The 11041-nt window shown below is 38.1% G+C and overlaps 1 protein-coding gene across 2 annotated transcripts in view; it reads right to left on the bottom strand.

Annotated features, from left to right (window-relative positions):
• Positions 1-11041, bottom strand: part of Borcs5 (BLOC-1 related complex subunit 5) — a 101293-nt gene continuing 90252 nt past the window's right edge. For both annotated transcript variants that reach the window (XM_076854134.1, XM_076854132.1), the window contains exon 4: positions 1-691. In XM_076854134.1, the coding sequence (XP_076710249.1) occupies positions 461-691 (231 nt within the window). In that variant the 3' untranslated portion in view covers positions 1-460. The remainder of the gene's footprint in view (positions 692-11041) is intronic.

Genomic DNA, 11041 nt, shown 5'->3' with positions numbered 1-11041 from the left:
TCTGGATTAATTTTTTTTCATGTTTTTAACCCATAACCCAGAGCCTGAGTAAAATTTCACAAGGGCATTGAAGACACATAGCTTCTTAAAAAATTTTCCTCCCTTTTTTTATGTTTTCACTCCAGTAGCTACACTAGAATATATATACTGTCAATAAAGAAAACAAAAAATAACTCTCCATGCAGCATTTAAAACAATTTCTAGTAATATTCCAACTTCAGTTATCACCAAGAATCAGTTCTGTTCGTTTCACACAGGGCATCCGTATCAAGGGAAGGAGAAGGGCAAAGACAGTCCATGCTGGCAGTGGCAGTCCATGCAGTGTCCACTGCAGTGAGGACCCAGACCTTGTACCAGCTTCAGGCCTTGGTCATACCACAGGACTTGGGCTCCAAATGTCCTCTGGGTTACTGGCATCTCTGCCTCCTAAAAGCAGCCTGGCAGGCAGGAACCAGCAGAGCTATAACTTGAGCTCTCGCTCCGGCTTCATGCTGAAGGGCTCTAGCCGCTCGCTCTCGGGCAGCATGCTGTTGAGCCTTTCCATCAGCGGCACCGTCTGGTCGATGCCCATCTGTATGCGGCGGAGGATGGCAGACATTTCGTTGACTTTCTGGATCTGCTCAGCATATTTCGCATATCTCTTCTGGCGTTCCTGCATGAAGCTAAAGAGGGTTTCTACAGACAGATCCATCTATAAAAGGCAAAAAGAGGTAAAACACATTAAACTTTGTTTATCGAAGTCCACTCAGGAGGGTCAGGTGTCCAGCATGAGGCAGAGACCCACAGGTCAGTGGGAACTGATTAGCTTTATAGGAGGTGGCAGGGGATAAAAAGCCCTTCACAGACACAGGTTATCAACTGCTACACCAGAACCATCTTTCGGGGAGGGCTGTTTACACCCTGTTGAAATCCTGAGATTTCTATTGCTCTCTCTCTACAAAAAAGAGTCCTGGAAATCAGACAAGGATTTGAACCTGGCTCTACCACCTGAGTTCTATTTCACAGTCCTCATTTGCAAAAAACAGGAACTATATTCACAGGCCACACAACTACATTTCAGTCAACAAAGGGCCACATACACAACAGTGGCTCCATAAGATGACAACAGAGCTGAAAAATCCTGTTGCCCAGTGACATCAGAGTCTTGGGGAGACGGAAGAATCACACATTACTCATGTTTGTGGTAATGCTGTTGTAAACAAACCCACTGCACTGCGCTGCACATACAATAATGTTCAGTACATAATACTTGATAATAAACCACTATGTTACTGGTTTGTGGATTTATTATACTTTACAATCATTATTTTACAGTGAACTCTTCCCACTGATTAAAAAAAAAAAATAATGGTGAAACAGGTTTGTTGCAGAAGAAGCAGCACGTTACTGCCCTGCAGAACTTCCAGTGGGACCAGAGTGGAGGTGGAAGATAGTGATAGTGGTGACCCTGTACAGGCCTAGGCTAAAATGTGTTTGTATGTCTAAACAAGTTTTAAAAGTAAAAAGAATTTAAAATAGAAAAAAGCTCATAGAATAAGGATATAAAGAAAATAAGGCTAGGGGATGCTTATGGATGAGCACTTGCCTAGCATGTGTGAAGCTCTGGGTTCAAGTCAGCACTGCAAAAAAGAAAAGGAAGAAAGAAAATATTTTTGTATAGCTGTACAATATATTTGTGTTTTAAGCTGAGTGTTATTACAAGAGTCAACAATTTAAAAAAAAATCAGTTTACAAAGTAAAATGTTTTAGTAAGTTTAATTTATTGTGGAAGAAAAAAAATCCTAAAGTAATATAGCCTAAGCACATGGTGTTTCTAAGGCTACAATTACGTACAGCAGTGTGCTCAGCCTTCACATTCACTCCTCCTCCCTCACTCACCCAGAGCAACTTCCAGGCCTGCATGCTCCTTTCCTGGTAAGTACCCTATGCAGAAGTACCATTTTTTAATCTTTCATATTGTATTTTACTGTACCTTATCTATGTTTAGCTATGTTTAGATACATAAAATACTTACATTGTGCTACAGTGACCTACACTATCCAATTTAGGATCATACTCTACGCTTCCTGTAGCCCAGGCTCTGCCTTACAGCTCAGGTATGGAGTAAGCTACACTATTCAGGTATGTGTAAGTGTACTCTGTTCACACAACCTGACAACACATTTCTGTCATTAAAGGATGCATGTCTGTAATTTTAGCATTTGCAGCACCAGAGTAAGGAATAAATGAGACAACACATGCAAACATACCTAACACAGGACTTGGTATGGTACAGAGGTAGGTAGTTTGAAATTTGTTCTTCATCCCACCCCCTACCTCCTCTCCCCTTCCTGCACCCACCTTTCCTGAATAGCTTCAGTGATGCTGTGATTACACAGGGGAAGGGGTAGCTCTCCTTGCCAGGACCAAAAATGCCAACCAAGGTTACAGCCGTACAGTAGACCACCCTTTTGTCAAACTGTGAGGAGTGACTGTGTACCCTTTCCCCCACTCTGCAGACCCATCACTTGCATAGAAACAGGGATGAGGAAATCCCCTCCTCTGCACAGACCCCACATCCACCCCCCACCAATGCCTTGTTTCCTTCCCAGATAAGGAAGAAACAGTTTAGCTACCAAGACTCACATTTCTATCCCAAAGCTACTTCAACCCTTCCTTTTTGGCTATCCCAGAGACATGCCCTTTCCAACTCCAGCATCAGGTCCAGTGCTCACTACTTCTATTGAGCCTCTGAAAATGGTTTTTGTTTTTGAGCCAGAGTCTAGCTATGTTGCCCAGATGGTCTTGAATTCTTGGGCTCGAATGATCCTCCTACCTCAGCATCCTGAGTGCTGGGACTAAAGATATGTGTCACTATGCCAGCATACCTAGCTTGAGAGTAGTTTTGATAAAGGTAATTGAACAACATTAGTACATGATTTTTCTATGCCCCTCCATGTTTTGAAATGCCTAGAGGACAGAAAAAGCAGCTAGTAAGAGAGGGGTATAGGGAGAGAGAGAGAGAAATATTCATCTTAATGGGAAATGCCAAACCATGTGGAAATAATTTGTACCTTCAGAGGTTCTCTGCATCCATAATCAGTCATTCAGTACTTTGGAAGCAGTGGCCAGTGAAGTAAAGTGCTCACAATAGTAAACTGATAGGCCTTTTCAAGAGGACCTCAAAGTACTACATCTTCTGAGGGATCATAGGTGATATGGAGCCAGCTGGAATCTCCATAAGAAAGCACAGCTTATTTAGCTGCCTACCCAGGATTCAGAATCTTCTTAGATTGACACACTTTACTTGGGAGGGGCATTACCAGTATAGACAGAAACATTTGAGTTTAAATGAAATGGCCTCCACAGCTCTAGCTTAGCATGTCTTAACATCCTTGACAATCCATTGACCCTGACACATAACCTCATCAGTTTTTACAGCCATCTTTGCAAAGTTTTGTTCAAATGACATAATCTTCCCTAACCATGTCTACATCTAGCTGGGGCCCCTGTTTAATCTACCCAGAGCTTTTGTCCAAAGCCACTTGATGTTTAATGCATACCTGAGCATATATATTCAAGCATGCTATTCATTCATGTTATATTACATCTTTTAAGAGTTAATTCTATAGTCCATGAAAGAAAAACAGCACAGAAGAGGAAGCCTGGAGTTGAATGACCTGCAAGGTCTCAGAGTGGTAGAACTAAGATTAGAACCCAGATCTCCGAAATTCAGCATTCTCCTTCCAAAGTATTTCCTAAATGAGAGACATGTACTATTGGTGGTACATGAGACTTTAGTTGTACATGGCATGACATCAGTGATCACTGAATCACATAATGGAAGAGTTATCACTCTTAAAATTTACCATTCTCACTTGTAAAGGAACTTGCAAATTGTGCAAGTAAGAACTTAATACATGGAACAGTGTGATAAAACTAGTGATTCATATTTCTGATGTCCCTGCCATTTTATGGATTGGGGATAATACAAGTGGCTACTTCACAGGACTGTCCTGAGGACTAAGATACTACATGTATAATAGCACAGATGAGCATCTGCTCAGTATGAGCTAGTAATACACTAGTCACAGATACTTATTACAATCATGTGCCATGTACCATGCTAGGTCCTAAGGACATGGGTATTGAGAACCAAAACTACTTACCACCCACACAGCTTACTGTGTATGTTAACATGACTTTTCCACTGTCTTTTTTTAATATATTGTTACTATTCCAGGAAACTCAGAAAGATAAAAGTTGCAAATAACTTTGATTCAGGAACTTCTACACTTTAAAAAACAACCATATAAGTAAACATCTATTTCATTTCCCAATAAACAGCAAACAACTATTTATTCTCCATAACTCCTGTCTCAAAACCCAAAACTTGTGACCACATACTAAGTTCCAGTGGGTGACATGGTATGCACATGGTCATGGCAACTTCTGGGTACCTTCCTTAAAAGCTGGCTGGCCTGCAATCTTTGCTTCTCTTCTTTCAGATCCCTGTCTCCATTTTGCCGCTGCTGAAATGTGGATACAGTCTGTGAAGACCATAAGAACATCTAAGGTCACGTCCTTGGTTGATAGAGCAGTGAGGTAGAAGCAGCCTTTTGTGAGTAAGAGCAGTAATAGGCCTGAGTGAGAAGAACAAACTCAATTTGTATAAGCCATTGTAATTTGGGCCTTTGTTAACACTAGTTGAATGAATGAGATAAAGCCCCTGACTTCAAAAAACTCAAGGTTTAATCAAACTCATCTCTAAACCTTGCCCTACATATTCATTTGCTGTCTCTGGTGATAGTACATTTCAAAGGACAGATGAAAAAAACAGAGATTATTTGTGGGTATAACTGCAGGCTTCATTAAGGTATTTAGTATCTGTTGAATGTGCTCAAACTTTTTCCACATATCTAAAATGGATGGTGTGGCCTATTTGCTCACCTGCCTGATCCGTTCCATAAATGGACCCAAATTATCAGCAAGTCAAATCCAGAAATATACAAAAAGAATTATAAGAGCAAGCTTCAAACAAAATAATTCAATAACACTGAGTTTCCTCAGAAGATCAAGGGTTGTATGTTTTCTCTCATGTAGAAGCTAGAGAGGAAAAAAGAAAAGAAAGGTGGTGGGTGAGGATTTCATGAAAATCAAAAGGAGATCAGTAGAGGAAAGGGATCAGAGGGTGGGAGAAGGGGAGGGATGGGGAAGTGATTTGGCCAAATTATATTGTTATATTATGTGCATATACAAATATGTAACAACAAATCCCATCATTATGCACAATACTGCACCAATAAAAAGTGTGGAAAGAGAAAAAAATCATAAGTACATTGAATATCCAAAAGAATTTTGAAAAAAGAAAGTTTGAAGATATATAGTATTTGATTTCAAGGCTTACTATAACATTACAATGATCATGGTAGTGTGATATTGGCAGATTCATATAGATCAATGAAACTGAACACAGAAAGTAAAGATAGATCTAACACATATGATCAACTTATTTTTTTTAAAAAAAATTTTAGTTGTAGATAACACAACACCTTTATTTTATTTATTTATTTATTTTTATGTGATGGTGAGGATTGAACCCAGAGCCTCACATGTGCTGGGCAAGTGCTTTACTACTGAGCTACACAGTAATTCAATAGGGAAAAAAAATTCAAAAATTTTTGCAAGGATTATTAGATATTCATATGGGGGAGAAATGAATTTGGATCTCTGCCGGGTTTCTGTTCTCACAACTAAAAATCTCAGGGGTCACTCCAGGTAAACTGGGCTGACTGGGCTGCACGAAATAACCACACAAGAGACACAAATACCTTTTTCTTTTTTCTTTAATATTTATTTTTTAGTTATCGGCGGACATAACATCTTTGTTTGTGGTGCTGAGGATCGAACCCGGGCTGCACGCATGCCAGGCAAGTGCGCTACTGCTTGAGCCACATCCCCAGCCCACAAATACCTTTTTCTTTGGGGTCGCTTGACAGCTCCTCTGACCTTAAGGGTCCGCAGGAAGACAGAGATCGAGAGCATGTGCGCTGACCCCTTTTATTGAGGAGAAACTATTCAAATGAGGCAAGGGGTCAGGTTTCAGGGGGCTGAGTCTATCTTCATGTCCACTAACACTTCGGTAGGCCACACCCAAGGGCACAGTAAGGGGCCACACACAAGGCACTTCCATGGAAGATTGTATCCTAAACAGGGCAAGGGGTTATATTACAAAGGAACAGGTGAGCATAACTTCACCCATGGGGCTGTAGCAAGACACACCCATGCACCAGACACCGACCCTCAACCCTCGAACCCAAGAAGGGTGGGGAAAGCTCTGCCAAATTTCTGTGACTGAGCACCTCAGCACCCAGCCGGGGAGTGTAACTCGGTCACATACAAGGTTGGTCTCCCACAAATCTTTATACCTCATGTCATATGCAAAATTTAATATGAAAATGGATCAAGGACCTAAATGTAGAAATTAAGAAGATAAAACTCATAGGAGAAAAATGTTTAATACCCTGGAGTAGGCAAAGATTTCTAAGGTTCAAAAAATGTTAACCATAAAAGAAAAAAAAGTAGTTAAATTGATCAAAATTCAAATCTCCTCTTCAGAAGATACCATTAATAAAAAAAAAAAGCAAGCCAGAGACTAAGAAAATATTTCCAATACACTGATATCAGACTCATATCCAAAATGCATTTTTAAAAACCTCTCAAAATTCAATATAGGGAAAAAACAACCACAACCACCAACAATCCCTATCAAAATGGCATGAACATTTTTTTTTTTTTCAGTACTAGGGATTGAACCAAGGGACGCTGAACCACTGAGCCACATCCCCGCCCTTTTTTACATTTTGTTAGAGACAGGGTCTCACTGAATTGCTAAGTGCCCCACTAATCTGCTGAGGCTGACTTTGAACTGGCAATCCTCCTGACTCAGCCTCCTGAGTTGCTGGGATTATAGATGGCATGCTGCCAAGCCTGGCTGGCACGAACACTCTTAGAGGAAAGAGAGAAAAATGCTCCTAAAATTGGTGTAGAACCACAAAAGATCCTGAATTGCCAAAGTTATCCTGGAAAAAAGAACAAAGCTTGAAGTACCAAAATACCTGACTTCAAAACATACTATAAAGCTACAGTAACCAAAACAGCACAGTACTGGCATAAAAACAGACATACAGGCTAGTGAAACAGAGTAGAGGACCCAGAGATAAAGCAACGTATTTGCAACAAACTGATTTTCAAAAGGCACCAAGAACTTACACTGGAGAAATGATAGTCTCATCTGTAAATGGTGCTGGGAAAACTGGATATCCATATGCAGAAGAAACTAGACTTCCATCTCTCAAACTATACAAAAATCAACTCAAAATAGAATAAAGATTTAAATTTAGGATCTGAAACTAGTAGACAGAAATACAGGTAAAATGTTTCAGAACATTGGTCTAGGCAAAGATTTTTTGAATATGATCTCAAAGGCACGGCAACAAAAGCAAAAATTGACAAATAGGATTATGTCAAACCAAAACACTTCTGCACAGCAAAGGAAGCAATCAGAGTAAAGAAACAACTATAGAATGACAGGAAATATTTGTAAATTATCATTCAATAACAGATTAAAATCTAGAATTTATAAGAAACTCAAACAACTCAACAACAACAAAATTTTATGAAATACAGACCAATGACCTGAATAGCCATTTCTCAAAAGAAGATACACAAATGGCCAACAAGATGCTCAACATCACTAATCATCAGGGGGATGCAAATCAAAACCATAATGAGAGATCTTCTTACCCAAATTAGAATGGCTATTAACAGAATGACAAAAATAACAAATGCTGGAGAGGATGTGGAGAAAAAGGAACCTTCCACCCTGTTGGTGAGAGTGTAAGTACAGCCATAACAGAAAGAGTATGGAGGTTCCTATAGAACTACCCCACACTACACCTAAATCTAAAGGAAAGAAATCAGTATGCTGAAGAGATACTTGCACTCATGTGTTTATTGTAGCACTCAAGATATGGAATCACAGTCTACCAATGGATAAAGAAAATGTGAAGGGTTGGGGTTGTGGCTCAATGATAGAGCACTTGCCTGGCATGGTTGAGGCCTTGGGCTCAATCCTCAGCACTGCATATAAATAAATAAAATTAAAAAGATCCATTTACAACTAAAAATATTTAAAAAAAAGAAAATGTGATACACACACAGAGGAATATTATTCAGTCAGAAAAGAAATGAAATTATGTCATTTGTGTCAAGATGGATGATCCTGAAGTGTGGGGAGCCACCCATGAGCTACTTGAGGGGTCTTTACTCAGTACCGAGCCATGGAAACTATCCCAGCTCTCCCGTGGGTATCAGATTGCCCAAGGCAAGAGATCTTTGTCTTCACTCTACTAGAGAGAACTCTCACAGTTCAGGAGTTGGGTGTAATACTGTGAATAAAGTGAATACTGTGTGATCTCACTCATTGTGGAAAACTAAGAAGTTGATCTCATAGGAGCAGAAAGTAGAATAGTGGTTACCAGAGACAGCGAAGAGTAAGGAGTGGGGGTGGGGATGGAGAGAGGGTGGTTCATAGTTAATAGAGATGCTGCTGGATAGGAGGAATAACTTCTAATGTTCTGTAAGAGCACAGTGGGATAACTATGGTTGATAACAACTAACTGTATCTCACGAAATAGCTAATAGGATTCTGAATGTTCCCAGTGCAAAGAAATGATAAATGTTTGAAACAATGGCTCTGTCAACTACTGTGATCTGATTATAGTTTATATATACTTATATTGAAATATCATTGTACTCTATAAATATATTATTATGCATCAATTAAAAGAAAATTGTAATTTTTAGAAAGAAAGAAAAAGAGAAGAAAAGACAAATTTAGGATTTCTGCAGATAACTTCCCCAGGGCCTCTGTCTCACTAAAACATTTCTGAATTATTGAATTCCTAAGTTTGAAAAAAATCAGTTTTCAGGATCTCTAAAAGGAGAACGAAGACCCTTTCCAGGAAATGGACCTATAACTGCATAGCTGAACACAGACTGGCTTCATTACTAAAAGAAAAAGATAAAAGCAAAGAAGCAGAAGGCCAGTCAAAAGCCACTGGAAACAGGATAGAGACCTTAGGAAAAGTCCTACAGAAGATCCACTGGATCTAGCCCTTTTGGGACACAGAAGCATATAAAACAGGGGACTGGGGTTGTAGCTCAGTGGTAGAGCACTTGCCTCATCCATGGGAGGTATGGGTTTGATCCTCAGCACCACATAAATAAATAAAACAAAGGTATTCTTTCCATCTACAACTAAAAAAAAATTTATAAAATTTAAAAAAAAAAAAAAACACCAAAGCAGTCTCGGGGAAAAAAAAGAACTTCATAAATGACAAAATGTATATGAACTAAAATGGAAACTGCCTAGAAACATATTTTATATGAAGGATGAAAAAGCAAGGTAAGAAATGTAGTAAGGGCAGAAAAAGCTGATGACATTTTGAGGCTTCCAACAGACACACTAAGGCAGGAGCTCATGGTTATGCCTCATCTCTTTTACACTCACTATCTTTAAGGCTTTTACAACCATCAGATGAGAATGGACCACTGTGCTTTTTGCTGACATGCTTTATCTTTCTTCTGAACTTTTGCTACTGAAAATCTTACAACAGTGTTACATTATTCATCCCAAAGTTTCCTGACAGGATCAACTCACACTACAAAATTACTGAAATCATTTACCTACAAGTCCTATTCTACCTCTCTCTCTCTCTCTTTCCAGTGCTGGGCATTGAATCCAGGGCCTCATAACATGGTAAGCCTATGCTCTACCACTGAGCTACATCCTCATGTCTTTTTGATCTATATGTTCAATCATGAGAATAAGTATAATCACCATTTGGTTCTACCCAAAATCATGTAAAATAAAAAGTATACATGAGTTCATATAATTTTTTTAAAGTATTTTAAAGTAAACAAATTTTAACAAATATCTTCTCCAATAAGAGGACACTGCTTTTTTTAAACTTTTTTAAAATGTAACTTTTGTTACATAAAATGTTCTGATAAAAGTGATTAGAGTAGGTGTGATGCTGATTTGGGGCAAATGGGTCACGCTATGGAGGATGGTACTGTGCTTGATATCATTTTGTTTTCAAAGAAAGATCAACTTTTCAAGATAGTGACTCATAGCAGAAGGGCTCATAATTTTAAGTTTGAAAAGACATGCAACATAACAGTAAAAGCTTCATAAACATATCACACATTTTCTAAATTCTAAAACTGTTTTTTTCCCATTACTTTACATATTTATTACATTTTTGTGTGTAATAAAACATTTAAAATCTACTCTCAGCAATTTTCCAGACCTTTCAAAACTTTATTATTAACTATAATCAACATGTTTGTATAATAGAGCTGAACTTATTACTCTTGTCTAACTGAAATTTATATTTACCAATTGTTAATATTGGGTCTCATTTGTTTAATCTCTCTCTTTGTCTCTTCTCTCTCTAACAAATACATATGCTTATTTATTCGTTCAGTCATTCATTTATGTGCTAATACATTTGAGAGCTAGTTGCAAGCCTTAAGCATTATACCAGTTTAAAAGATAGACATGTCTTGTATTCATATAATAGTTATCACAATCATGAAATTTAACATTTATATCGTACTATTGTCTAATGCAAATTCATATTTGAATTTCATCAACTGTCTAGTAGGAAACTTTTTGTTTGTTTGTTTATGGGTACTGGGGATTGAACCCATGGGCTCTTTATCTCTAAACTATACCCCAAGCCCCTTAATTTTTTATTTTTATTTAAAAAATTATTTATTTTTTAAATTAATTTTTAATTTATATGTGACAATGGAATGCATTACAATTCTTATTACACATATGAAACTGTAAGTTATAGATATACCAGATGGTAAAAATAAAAGTAAATATCATAGCTCAAAAGAGAATTGGTAACTATGTTCCAAAGTTCATAAAATTCACATCTTTTTTTATCAATAGACTTTTTTTTTTTTTAAGTATACCCCTACAATA

This window comes from Callospermophilus lateralis, chromosome 4 (genome assembly GCF_048772815.1).
Source record: "Callospermophilus lateralis isolate mCalLat2 chromosome 4, mCalLat2.hap1, whole genome shotgun sequence".
NCBI classification, from domain to species: domain Eukaryota; kingdom Metazoa; phylum Chordata; class Mammalia; order Rodentia; family Sciuridae; genus Callospermophilus; species Callospermophilus lateralis.
This window is presented reverse-complemented; position numbering and strand designations above follow the sequence as displayed.